General features: G+C 31.6%; 1 protein-coding gene across 3 annotated transcripts in view; it reads left to right on the top strand.

Annotated features, from left to right (window-relative positions):
• LOC111507386 (neutral ceramidase) overlaps positions 1–14,767 on the top strand; it is a 394,484-nt gene that overhangs the window by 232,882 nt on the left and 146,835 nt on the right. For all 3 annotated transcript variants that reach the window (XM_074172969.1, XM_074172968.1, XM_074172967.1), the window contains one exon: positions 1,067–1,300. In XM_074172969.1, the coding sequence (XP_074029070.1) occupies positions 1,067–1,300 (234 nt within the window). The remainder of the gene's footprint in view (positions 1–1,066; positions 1,301–14,767) is intronic.

Raw genomic sequence — 14,767 nt, 5'->3', positions numbered from 1 at the left:
TGTTATGATGCATTGTGTTTATGATCGAATGATATTATGATGCGTTAGCGTTATGAAAAAGTACGTTATGATGAAGTATATTGTGATGAATTACGTTATGAAACTGTACATTATGCCGCTGTACGTTTCTATCTTGTACTATATGATCAATTGCGATTTCTATCGTTTGACGTTATGATGGAGTAAATTTATGTGTATTACGATTTCTATCTCGTACATTATGATGCATTAGGTGTCTCCGTTCTACTCTGTGGTTTTGTCTACTTTGAGTTTGATAGATTTGAATTTCACATTATTAATATTCCATTCTAATTGCCAATTAGGTTTAATTTCGCTGTCCACTATTCTTCCGAGGTCACTGAATCGTATTGCTGCTTGACTGACTGCGTTATTAACATATGCCGATGACCAAATGGAGTATGTTTTTTTTTCGCTTTCTGTTATCCAGTTGTTCAATTATAGGACAAGTGGATCTTCTGACAAAACGCAAAGAGCTCAATGAGTCTGTGCATATTATAACAGTATTTTGTTCGACTGATTCGAAGTACCTCAAAGCTTGCCAGATGGCATATAATTCAGCAGTGAATATGCTTGAGAACTTTTAGGAAGCGACCAAAACTGGCTGCCTCCTTCAGTTTTGGAGCCGTCCGTCTGAATGTTTTTCGCACTTTCATATTCGGATAGTATTTCAAAAAAATGTTGTTTACATCATAACAGTAATACAATCGTTCATATTATATTTCGTGACTTCAAACGGAATTTTAGGTTGTTCCAGTTTTCGAAGTGCAATTTCGCAGGTTCGTGGAAGAACGCTGGGGAATTTCATGGTCAAGTTGTCTCGTAATAGTTTGCTCCAAATTCTAACTGGCCAAGTAATTTTTGGTCAATTCTCATAATTATTTTCTTGATTGTTAGAGAATATCGATGTATGTATAGGGTGTGCTTCCTGTACAGAGTAAGGATTCGAGGATTTTCAGACGGGATTTTCGTGCTGACGAGTAAAAGATACTTCTATATGACCTATATATTGTATTTCTTTCAATCTGAAATATTTTCATTATTTCAGATCACTTTACCCTACGAATGGCAACCCTCCGTTGTGTCTACTCAACTAGCGATGATAGGAAATGTTGCCATTGCCGCTGTTCCTGGCGAATTCACAACCATGTCTGGTCGTCGATTGAGGAACCTAGTCTCGCAAACAATTTCAGAAAATGGTGGGCCCACTGATGTAAAGGTCATTATTGCAGGACTCAGTAACGTTTACACTAGCTACATTGCCACTTTTGAAGAATACCAAGTAAGTACTTGTATTTTTAATAAGTTACCTAGTCAACAGGAGTTTGATAGAAGTTTACCTAATTTCATAGTATTGCACGAATAACGTCCTTGACAATGTTTCATGATGAATTTCATTAGTTCGGACTTTCGTTGCCTGATATAATGTATAATATGATTTGAAATCCCTTGAAGAACCAATACAAATGAAAAATTAAAAATAATAACCCAAAATAAGAATTATATTGAGCAAAACAACAGAAAAACCCTGAAATGAAATTACATTGAAATAAAATTCAAGTATTGAATAGAACAAAAAAAAAAATAAATTAAGAGATAGGTACCAAGCCAAGTTACTACACGACGTTTCGATTGTTAGTATCCATAATCGTCTTCGGGTGATGACTGATGACAGTCATCAGTCATATATAATTGTTATTTTGAGCCATACTTTTAAATTTTTCTTTTGAATTTGTTCTAGGGGATTTCAAATCATTTCATATAACATTAGACAATGAAAATCCGAGCTAATGAAATCCTCATCAGTTCATTGATACTTGTATCGCAAACACAAATAACTATTGTTAGAGATGGAAAATGTTTTCCATGGAAACTTTTGGAGGTCTACAATGAACAACAAATATGGTGAGTATCTGATTTCTTCGTTGTATCGTTACATCGTTGCATAAAATCTCGGATTATGTCGGATTCGTCGTATGAATAATGAGACTGAAGAAACAAAATGAATATGATTTTGTGAATTATGACGAGATATGTTTGAGAAAAGGTACCAAAGATTGAGATCCAAATTCAGATAGTCTTTTGTGTTAAGGTGAAGATGCAAACCTTTAGAAAAATGAAAAATTCTTAGCCTGATATTTCATAGAATTTCTACAGAATATTTTGTTATATATTTCGGAATTGTTGAAAAATCCTTAAAGTGTAAGTATTTTTGTAAAAAATATCTGTTATTTTATGAAAATACTAGATTGATTGTCGAAGGCGAAGTAGTTTCCAAAGTGAAATCAATAATGATAATGGAAGTAAAAGTTGTGTGGCATACATAATTTGCTTACAAATTTTATCGTTTCTCATGTAGTTAGCTCATCTCTCGTATCTACAACGAGTAAATAGGTGAATGGTGTTGTATGTTACAAAAACATGAAAAATAGAGATAAAGGTCCTAAAAATATGAGCGATAGCTCATTCAATTCGAAATCACCTCTAGAAAAATGTTGTTGGTGGATTTTGGTGCAGGTAAAAAATTGCAATTGTTATAAACAAAATAAGATTAAAAAAAATGGTATTCAGTTTTTCGTTAATTACTCAAACAAAATTATAAATTGAGCAATTTTGAGAAAAGCCCGTTGAAGAGGAGGAAATTTCCCATAAAAAAGTCCCAACTCTCGAAACTATCTCCATTATTTATAATTTTAATTTGACGTTGAATATAGGGTTCCGTGCGGCTGTTACGGCAAGCGCGCGCTCCCGCTAAAGAGAATTTATCAAAAGAAATAATTTTTATGTCATTTTAAAAATTTCAAAAAAATCTAGTATCTTCTTAACACTTGAATGAATCGAGTCCCGTAGAAAAAAAAAGTTTCATCACCATTTTCCAAAAAGTTATTCAATTATCAACTAACAAATTTTTTCCCAATTTCCATTGGTATGAATAATGGAATAAAACGTATAAATAATTAAAATTAAAATTATAAATAATGCAGATATAGTTTCGGGAGTCGGGATATTTTTATGGGAAATTTTCTCCTCTTCAACGAGCTTTTTTCAAAATTGCTCAAATAATAATATTTTTTGAATTATTAACGAAAAACTAAATACCATTTTTTTTCATCTCATTTTGTTAATAACAATCGCAATTTTTACCTGCACCAAAATCCTCCAAAAACATTTTTCTAGAGGTGATTTCGAATCGAATGTGCTATCGCTCATATTTTCAGGATCTTTTTCTCTATTTTTCATGTTATTTTGAAAAATCTCGGGAAATGTTATTCAGAAAGTTGTTCAGCATTGAAAAATACATCGAGATTTGAAGTCCTGGCCATCTCAGTGGAGTTTTATTTTTTCACCCATTTTTTTTTAAATGGGGACTACGAAAAAAAAATTTGCTTAAACGATAATCATGGATACGACAGTTCATTTTGGAAGCCTGTAATATTACAAATTACACAACTATGGTGTTAACCACGGTCAATTGTAAAGTAAAATAATTTTCAAAGTTTTTGGTGCGAAGTTATTTTTATTTTTGTCAACACCGAAAATTACTCAAAATTATACAGTATTGTAACAAGAACTTGATATTCAATGATATCAAATCACACAGCATCAAAATTGAATAGGTATTTCGGAACAAACTCATTGATTTTCTGAGATTCAACTTAAAACACTTATCTTGGACAAGAAAATCTCCAGGAAATCAATGAGTTTTTCGAAAATACCTATTTTATTTCAATCTTTTGTGATTTGATATTATTGAATATTGAGTTTTTGTTACGATACTGTATAATTTTGAGTAATTTTCGGTGATAACAAAAAATTAAAATAACTTTGCACCAAAAACTTTGAAAATTAATTTACTTTTCAAAAAAATTTACCGTGGATAACACGACAGTTGTGTATTTTGTAATATAACAGGATATTGGAATGAACCGTCGTATATAGGATGCTGTGTATTTATCGTTTTAGCAAAAAAAAATTTTTCGTAGTCCCATTTAAAAAAAAAATGGAAAAAATAAAATCTCCCTTAGATGGGCATGACTTCGAATCTAGATGTATTTTTCGATGCTGAACAACTTTTTTGAATAACATTTCCCGATATTTTTCAAAATAAGAGTACTTTACTGCTGTCACAAAATCAACAATTTGAAGGCTACTCGTATATTACGTGTGTTGTACTGTATTTCGTTGGTGCATGTTTAGTTTTAGGGGATGCACAAACTTTTATCAAGAATAACTTTCTGTCGAAAAACCCTTAATAAATAAGTTTCCCATATGGTGCATACTTTGGGGATGACACTGTATAATGACGTGGAACATGATCATGAAATATATAGTTTTGCAGAGGAAGAATAGGTTATTAGAACGTCTTGGTCAATATGGTGAAGCTGAATTAGTATGTGTTTAAGAAAAAGTACGTGATAATATTCAGAGCAGGGTTAGATCGATGGTAATTTCCATGAAATAATTGAAATCTTCTTATGTTACTATTGAAGGAATAACTTCGTCAGTCACATATGAAATTTGAGAGAAAAGTTGAATCATCTGCGATAAATCAGTCCATGGAAGAAAACTAGTACAACTGACCCTCAAAAAATTGTAAAGAATGCAGAAGAACCAAACTCTCATAAAACTGATAGTGTTGAATGAGCAAAATAACCTGAAACAAATTCCGGTAATGGTGAATGTATCGGAACAAAATGATGATCAGCTAGATGACATGTTTAGTGAGAGCAGAAGAGTGAACAGCTAGGAGTTTGTGATCCATTCCCCTAAGTATTTGTTCCCAATCCTCCACAACAGTTACTCAACATTAATTCAAACGTAATAACAATATGTATACAAAAAGAAATAGCCTGTGAAGGAAATAAATATTAATATAATTGACGAGAACAGACAGTACACATTTGATAAATGTAATACAGAAACTGAATCTCCTGGGATCAACGTTGATCTGCATCAGATATTTTCATTGCGACTTTCTTACTTTCGATAGAAGGATAGTATAGGAAGGTTTGTTTTTGGATTTCGTCAAAAGACGCCTTTTCTGATCACTCAGTATATTCAGTTCACTCGAAAATGAATACCAGGCCTAGACTGCTACAGCATGGATGGGAGTATTGGAAATTGAAGAAATGTTGTTTCAGGAAGTAAATCATTATTTATTTCAAATATGACATACACAAACTACAAACAGAATTGAAATTGAAAAAATTGAATCACATTTCGAAATCAGAATAGCTATAGAGCATAGAAATTCTATTAATTTCAAATTGAAAATGGACTGACCCATTACTTGATGAAAATTACTAATGGATTTCCATTAAGAAGCACTGATTGAACTCAACGATAAACATGGTGAGCAAGTGAAAATCAAATATGACAAATGAATAATACTATAATAAAACTTGAACAAAAATATTTTGTTGATGAATTTGTGAATAAAAAAAAACGATCAGTTCGGATAAAAATCGTCATTATTCGAATTGATAGAGCAAAGAAAACTAATTCTGAAAATGTTCATACTGAACCTCCAATAGAAACTGAATTTTCAAATATAAGGTGGAGTACGGTATAGAGAGCCATTGAAAACTTCAAGCTTTCATTAAAGTAGAGATCCGTAGTGAACTAAGCCACAAACGAAATATATGCGGTGGGTTCAGAAACTGCCAGACATGCAATTAGTGACTTCAAGTCATGTTTGAAATGTGATAAAATAGATAAAATTCCGCATCGGTTGCGAAATTGCGGGATTTTGAACGATATCAGGAAATGGTGTTATCAGAAAATTAAAAACAAAGTCAAGAAAGGTAATGACAGTTGCAATCAAAGGGAGTTTTTCCAAACAGAATTCAAAAAGATAACTGATGGAAAATATCGTAGATATACTTTCATTGTGGTTTAATGTGCAACAATCTAGAGCAGAAAAAATATTCAACATATTTTGTAAAAGAAATAGATGACTCATGATACATTCTGAATTCATTTTAATTTATTTTCATTTTTGAAAATTGACACTGTAACTACATTGTATCCATTGTGCAGATACATAGAGTTGAAAAAAATTGAACCCATTGAATATTTTTTTCGCAAAGCCTATATTGTGTATTTTATACTGATGAATTATATTTATCACATTTATTTATTGCCCAAACAGGTACAACACCCACAGGATAGCTTTAACAAAGTATATATGTAACTGTGAACAAAAAATAAAATGAATCATTCAATAATTTGTAGAGAGTGTGAATCATAACAACAACACAAAACAATCATTCGAATAGAAAAAGCGGATTAGAACCTCTCGACGAAAACCAACAAAAAATAGGTAATGAAAACATACCAAAACAATCGATTGATAGGTACAGTATGTCGGATACAGGACCATATCAAATTTATGTGAAGAATAATAGCGATGACTTTCATGGAAGAATCAATGCTGTAAAGGTAGGTGATATAATTCTTTCAAATTTTCCTGAAGTGGATAATAAGATTATTAGCTTAGACTCGATAGGAAGAAACAGAATCAGAATGAAAATGAAAGATTACAAATCAGCAAATTATCTTATTGATCAAAAAAATTCATCTAGTTTGAAAAATAATAATTTGGAATTATATGTTCCCAGATTCATTGTCGTACGGCAAGGGGTTATTAGGGATATAGATACCGTTTTTTCGGAAGAATATATTAAAAACAAAATCAAACCATTTGATATGCATTGCAATTTTCAAGTCGAGAATGTTAGACGAATGAATAAAAAAATTACAAAAGACGATAAAACAGAATATGTTGCTACAAAATTGTGTATAATTACTTTTAGAAGTCAGGTACTTCCAAAACATATTTCAATTAATAGAGTGAGAATTGAAGTTGAACCCTACATTCAAAAAGTGTTATTATGCTTTAACTGTTTTCGATATGGGTACTTAGGAACACAATGTAAGAGTAAACCACGCTGCATTCAATGTGGCGAACAGCACAGTTCTTCAGACTGTCAAAATTCTAATCCCGATCCAAAATATTTCAACTGCGGTGGATCTCACTTAAGTACAAATATGAAAATATGTCCGGAATTCAAAAGGCAAAAACAAATCAAACAAGCAATGTCAAACCTCAATATAAATTACCATGACGCATGTCAAAAAGTTCCAAAATCATCATATGCTAGCATATTGAATAACTCAAACCAACAGGAGAATTCCGCATTACAACCTAATACATCCCATCAAAGATCAGTTATTAAACAATCCTTTACTCCAAATCAATTTCAGAATGCTCAACAAACACCTCACTCGCATAAATCTCACAAATTACATGAACAGGGAACTCCTGCAAAACGCTTGAGACCATCCAGTCCAGATCCTATATACGAAGCACACAAAAATATAATACAACCTATATCAACACACAATGAAGAAGGGGGAATTTAAAAAAAAACTGCATATTTGCGAAACATAAATCAAAATAGCTCAAACATTGAGGAAATTCCTAATCTTACTAATATTATTTTAGAATTAGTTACCCATCAGACCTTGTAAATATAATCAGTAAGCAGTTAAATGTAAATGTTTCATCAAATTCGCAGCCCCAATGAATCATATAAAAATTTGTCAATGGAATTGTCGTTCTGCGATTGCAAATAAAGGAAATTTAGAATATCTTCTTGCTCAAAACCAAATTTCATTTGCCTTACTTTCAGAAACATGGTTCAAACCACAAACATACTATAAATTCGCGGGATTTAATTGTATACGGAAAGACAGAAACGATGGTAAAGGAGGAGTAGCCACATTAACTAAAACAAAAATAAAATATAAAGAAATAAATGTAAATAACTCCAATAATATATCAGCCATAGCTGTGTCAGCAAACATTTTACCCAACCATAACAAACTCCATTTAGTTTCACTTTACTTTAAACCCCAAACATACATTAGTAGTCAAGAATGGGTTAAATTTTTTAATGATAATCCAAAACCTTGTTTCATAGCAGGAGATTTTAATAGACATCACGTGGCCTGGGGTAATGAATTTGACGACACATATGGAAAAATCTACTAGATGCTATTGAAAGTAGTAATTTAATCTATTTAAATGATGGATCCAAGACCCTTGCTACAAGTCGAAGATGTATTGCCATAGATGTGACGATATGCTCCTCTGACATAAGTGACTTATTTCGTTGGGAGACACTTGATGATCCCCATGGTTCAGATCATCTTCCAATAATTATCGAGAGTCTCTACTCACAAAATATATCTGAGGAAAAAAATCATAAAATATGGAATTTAAAAAAAGCCAATTGGTCCCAATATCGAGATACGCTTGATTCAATAGAACCTGCTCCTTATTATCATCGGCTTGTAGAAATTATTAATTTTGCCACTTCGCAGTCTATACCAAAAAATAAAAGTTCTAGAAAGACCTCTCCACATACTCCAAAACTATGGTGGAATGAGGAATGTGATGCAGCAGTAACTAACAGGAGAGAAGCATACATTCGCTTCAAACACAATACCAATCAGTTGAATCTATTGGAATATAAAAAAGCAGATGCAATTTCGAAACAAATTTTGAACCAGAGCAAAAGAAGTAGCTGGCAAGCTTATTGTGAAGGTCTTAATAGAACAATACCTATGAGAGACATCTGGTAACGTGTAAACAGATTTAAGAATAGAAGAATGGGTAACGTATCTCTAATAGATCCTGAAGAGGAATGGCTAGAAAAATTTCATAATAAAATAGCTCCCGACTCAGTTAATCAGATGTTCCTTACAACGCAAGTAAATCAACGTAATCATGAACATAGCCATCTATCGAGAAACATTGAAATGTGGGAATTGAATAAGGCTTTGGAACACACACATAACATTGCCCCAGGCAAGGACAATATTTCATACTCCATGCTATTCCACATGACGGAACTACACAAAAAATCCATTCTAGACATTTTCAATCAAATATTGAATAATGAAATACCTATTCCTCATGAATGGAAAGACTACTTGATTCTGCCGATTTATAAACAAGGAAGAACTAAAAATGATGAAAATTCTTATCGACCCATCTCTCTTGCTTCTTGTATATTGAAAACTTTCGAAAGAATAATAAAGAACAGATTGGAACATTGGTTAGAACGAACATCAATATTACCTGCATCTCAATATGGATTTAGACGAGGCAGATCTACTCAGGAAGCAGTTTCTCAGATCTTTATGGATATTCATATAGGATTTACGGAAAATAAAACCACTACAGCTGCATTTTTAGACATTCAAGTAGCTTATGATAATGTTCAATTGAAATTACTTTATGGAAAACTTGTAGAAACCAAAATCACCAAAAATATATGTTACCTTCTGGTTATGTTGTTTTTAGAAAGACAAATATATTTGAAAATTGGCGAAACTATTTCTATTCCTCGTAAAACACCTTTAGGAATACCACAAGGAAGCATTCTGAGTCCTCTTCTGTATATATTATATACAAGAGATTTAGAAAAATGTATTGAAACAGACTCTCAGATAATACAATATGCAGATGACATTTGCATATACACACAAAATTTGTCTTTTGAAAAGTCACTTGAAAACTTGGCAAAAGAGAGATGGAAAGATGTTTAAAGTACATTATTTGGAAAGAAATAATATAAGTTGTGAGGGAGAGTTTTCAGAAACAATCAAGAGGCTGTGGCCAAATGCAGATTATATCTACACAGATGGATCAAAAATATCAGAGAAAACAGGCTTCGCATTCTATCATTCAAATACTAAATATTTCGAAATATATATACTTCCCAATGAAGCATCCATCTACACTGCAGAATTGAAAGCCATACTTTTGGCAATGCAATATATTCTGACACAAAACAGCATTCATTCAATAATATTCACTGATAGCAAGAGTGCCGTGGATCGACTGAAAAATTTACAAAATCTTAATCTATTTTCTGAATTGGAAAAAGAAATCGCCAGAGCCCATAAATCAATTCTCTCACAAAATAGGAAGATATCTATAATTTGGACAAAAGGACATTCCGGAATAAAAGGAAATGAGGTAGTAGATAGATTAGCAAAACAAGCCACTGAAACAGGAGAAGAGTCCATTCACACCTTTATTCCACATACCGATTTGAATCGAATTTACAAGAAAGATTTGAATGAAATTTGGCAAAATCAATTCAGTGAATCTCGGACAGGCAAAAACTTCAAACAGCTCTTCCCAAAGATTATTGGAAAGAGATGGTTTGAAGAAGAGAGCGACAGAAAATACATAAATACAATAAACCGTTTACGATCAAATCACGCTATCTGCCCAGCTTACAAATTCAAAATTGGATTAACAGATAATCCTCTATGCTCATGTGGAGGTTATGGCGATCTCAATCACATCATGTTGGAGTGTTCGCACCACATCCACAGTATAAATACCCTTTACTTTGAATTGAAATTTCATAATATCTTTTTCCAATAAACTTAAATTGTATGTTAACTTCAAACAACAGAAATATATACAAATTATTATACAATCATCTAATAAGATGCAAAATTAAAGTATGAATGATTGATTGTAAATATAGTTATAGTACTACTAACAATATATTCAAACAGAAATTGAATCATATTATGTGCAAACGCATTGAAAAAAAAATCTATATAAAATAATAAAAAAAATAACAAAAAAAATTAAGAGAAACAGAAATATATATTAAATCAAGAAAAAACACTTATTTAAAAAGAAAAAATACAAAAAAATTAAATCAAAATGCAAAAACAAAAAGAAAAGAAAAAAAATACAAAAACAAACAGAAATGAAAATTCAAAAAGCAAAAAACGAGGAAAAAAAATCTATGTTTGAGCTACTACTCAATGTTACTTTCAAATAGTTTTTTATTAAAACAGTCTGGCTAATTGGTTCTCCCAAAGCCAAAAAATTTGAAACCACACACACACACACACATTTTTCAGATATTAGATAAGAATCGAAAAACCATTATACACTAATCCACCCCATACTTCCTAAAAGTATCCCCACATAGAAAACTTCAAATTTTCAAGGTTCTACGGCACTACCATTACACATATGAAAATGAGCCATGTTAAGTTTTCTGCACATTTGTCAAAAATACTCGTAGGTATTGATGTAAACCCACTATGCTCCTAGGACAAATTTTTTTAGCAGATATAAATCACATCCTATTCACATGTCCGAAATACGAACTGTACCGGCCCGATTCATTAGATTATTTATTTGCTTTCCTCCTCCAACCAATATAACAGCTCTTTTAAGTTACACTCAATGAAAAAATATGCAGTAGATTTCTAACATTCATAATTAAGTCTGAAATATCCATATAAAATATAGTGACCCGATTTATTTCAGAATTTCTGTGGCAAAATAAACTCCGGTTTGATGTCAAGGTTGGGGGTTGATAAAAAAAACGTTTCAACTAATACTGGTGAACTGCACCAAAAGAAATTGAGTTTATGAGCGATAGCAATTTTGAAATTTGATTTTCGTTCTGAAGACGACTGAAATATCACAATAATTTTTCAGATGTAGCTGATTGAGAGAACAGACGTTCCACTTTTTCTCTTTCGTTAATCATTCCTGATCGCAATTAGTGTGCATTGAGTGTATTAATCTGTTATATACCAAAACGGTTTTTGCTATGATCAATGAGTCGACATGGAATTAACTATCTGTCAGAATTCTTCGAATGGAACTTCATCATTGCTTTGGAAATTTTTTTCATCAAAAATCACCCGAGCGAAAATGTAATCTGTATAAGAAGGGAGAAAAAATCGTAAATGAGATTGAAGGATTGCGATCTACTATATGGAATTCATTTCATTTCATTTTATTTATCCATCCATTTAATACATACTTGTACATAATACAATACAATAATACAATGTATATCAATATTTCAAAAAATATATTACTCCAGAGTTATCTCGCTGAATGTATGGGTTACACCTAGGTATGAAATATACCTGATTATAAATCATGTACATCTCAAATACATAAAATTGATACGCTCAATGAATGCAAAGAGTAAAATTGAAGGGTTATACAATTCTAGTGGTTTCAGTGAGTTGTTGACAGGAAAGCTATAAGAAAAGTTATATTTAAAATTTTAAATACATCGATAGGCGAATGATAGCAAAGGTGGACAGTATTCATTTTGAAAACGGATTGAGTTTTTTTGTATATAACTCTTTAGGGCAGTTTTGAATTTTCTTATATCATTTATAGTTTTCAGGTTTCCAGAAAAAAGGTTAAAACATTTTGGGCCATAATAAAAAAATACATCTTCGGGAATGAGTTTCCTGGAAAGTGAAATTTGTAATTTTGTGACTATACTCTACCTTTGAATTGAAGGGGTTATATTTTTAGGAGTGATGAATTTTTGGGAAAAAAGTTTTTGGCTCCATCTTGATACAAAAACAGGGATGAGGGAATCTTCCAAGGAAAGGAAAGAAGTAATCAATTTTAAAATAAGTAACTCTATACATGGATGTGTAGATCATTCAAAGAAGTAACTTTCAGACACAAACTGAAAAAAGTCGTCCTGAAACAGCTACTTTCATATAAAGATTGAATTACACGAAAGAAAAAAATTCTTTCGAAACAAATACTTCTATATGAACACTGCATTATAAAGAAGATATTTTTCTCTACTCAGTTTTTATTTCAAACATTCGTTGTAGAATGAAAATCAGATATCATTCACATGAGTTCTACTTTAAATAAATAGTAATAAAGCACTTACATGGAACACTGTCACCCTCACTGGTATACACCGATGTTTCGCCTTAAGACACTTGCCCCAAGGCTCTTCAGTACAAAATTGGATAACATTACAGAAAATACACACAGTTCATTCATGAATTACGATTTTTTAATGTCACGGAATAAGCTTGATCTGCTTATGTCATCGATGACATCGTAATGTCATGTCATTCATTCACCTTTGATTTAATCCTAGCCAAAAGGAATCTTATTTGAATTGAAGGGGTTATATTTTTAGTAGTGATTAATTTTTTGAAAAGAAAGTTTTTGGCTTGTTATATCATTTCCTAGTTTTTGCAATTCACCGATGTTTAAATATACCCAAATAATACTTCTGTAAATATATATAGAATTTATATTCATCATCGTTGTATTGTTGTAGAGTAATGTAGTTAAAAATCGTTTTTTTTTGTAAATAATTTCTGAGAAATTTCCAGAGGATCGAGAATATTATTGAATGCGCTATATGCGGCAATGCAGTAACTTAGGACAGATCCAGCCAAGCTGTGATACAGAGTTATTGATTCATTTTTGGACTCAATATTCCTCAGATTGTGAAATTTATTCGTTAGCAATCGTACCCTTTTCATCAAGTGATTAGCATGTTCGTCCCACCTCATGTGCTGGCCGAGAAAAATTCCTAAGTATTTAATCGGTCATGTCTTTGTTATTTTCGAAGTTTGCCACTGAAGACTGGAGCAATCAGGTTTATGAATAATTTTAATTGTTTTTGTGTTGGGTTGGTCATTAGATCTGAAATCTAAGAAAGATAGAGAAATTAACTGAAAAATATTTGAAAATGTCTGATTCGATAATAATCTACAAAATACTTAATCATTATAGAATATGATGAATATATTCAAATAAAGAATTAGTTAGAGTGGGATCTTTCGTATCAGCTTACGAACAACAATTCTCTGGAGTTGAAACTTTTCAACGCGCGACTCCCAGAACGTTCCAGGTGATATACAGTGAACAACAATCGTCCTCAAATCATGAAAGAAACATTATTTATAGGATTGGATATACAGGCCGTTTCTTTTATCATGTGAACACATTACTATATTCTAAACCGTAACAGATACGAAGACGATTAAATGGAAAAAAAAGGAACTATCATCGGGAACAATACAATGGTAGAAGAAAACTCACTAGGATTCTCGCCCTTTTCGATTCATACGGGGAAAACCAAAAATGTTGTTTTTCGTTTTTTTTTGAATGAAATTGTTATATCGGAGAATTTCAAAAAAATTTTTAAAAAATGTTATTGAAATCGAATGTACTATGACGATGTGATAATCAATATTCGATAAAACGTTTCGTGTCAGCATGGCCGCTAGGTTTTTTTAAATACGGATCTGTCTTTTTTATTACAGATATTGATAAAGCAATGAATTCACAATCCACATTTGATATTTCTATAGTGTTTCCTTTGGAATAACTACCATCATCAGTGACAACAATTTCAAATGCATTTTTTTGAAAATTGTTTCAATTTCTTCAAAAAATAATTCAGACAACCCAATAAATTCGACAGGTAGGTACACTAAAACAACATCCAAATGATTAGACGATAAGAAAGAAATTGGAGGGTGCATTTGGCAGAAAAAAAAAAACAAGAAAATGTGTGGTTATTGGAAGTGTGAGGAATGAAACAAATATTATGGGTAAGAAAATAGTTCCACAAATAGTTCACAGTGAAAACATCTTTTTTTTAATTTAGGATTGACCAGTAAAAAATTATGCTGATCAAGAAATTATGAGAAATTGCCCACGAATTGGTAATTTCGGAAAAATCTACCAGAACTATTTTGAACAAGAGCAAATATAAATGCTACATAATACGCAAAGTTCATCACCTCAATTAAAGAGATTATGGAAGAAGAGTACGATTTGCGAAGTGGTTAAGAATAGGGAAGTTGGAAATATTTGTAAAAGTATAATATGGACGGACGAATC

This window comes from Leptinotarsa decemlineata, unplaced genomic scaffold, assembly GCF_025532065.1.
Source record: "Leptinotarsa decemlineata unplaced genomic scaffold, Ldec_3_MD MMD2_tig00000199_RagTag_RagTag, whole genome shotgun sequence".
NCBI classification, from domain to species: domain Eukaryota; kingdom Metazoa; phylum Arthropoda; class Insecta; order Coleoptera; family Chrysomelidae; genus Leptinotarsa; species Leptinotarsa decemlineata.
Note: the sequence above shows the minus strand (reverse complement) of the source record. Positions and strands in the feature narration are given on the sequence as shown.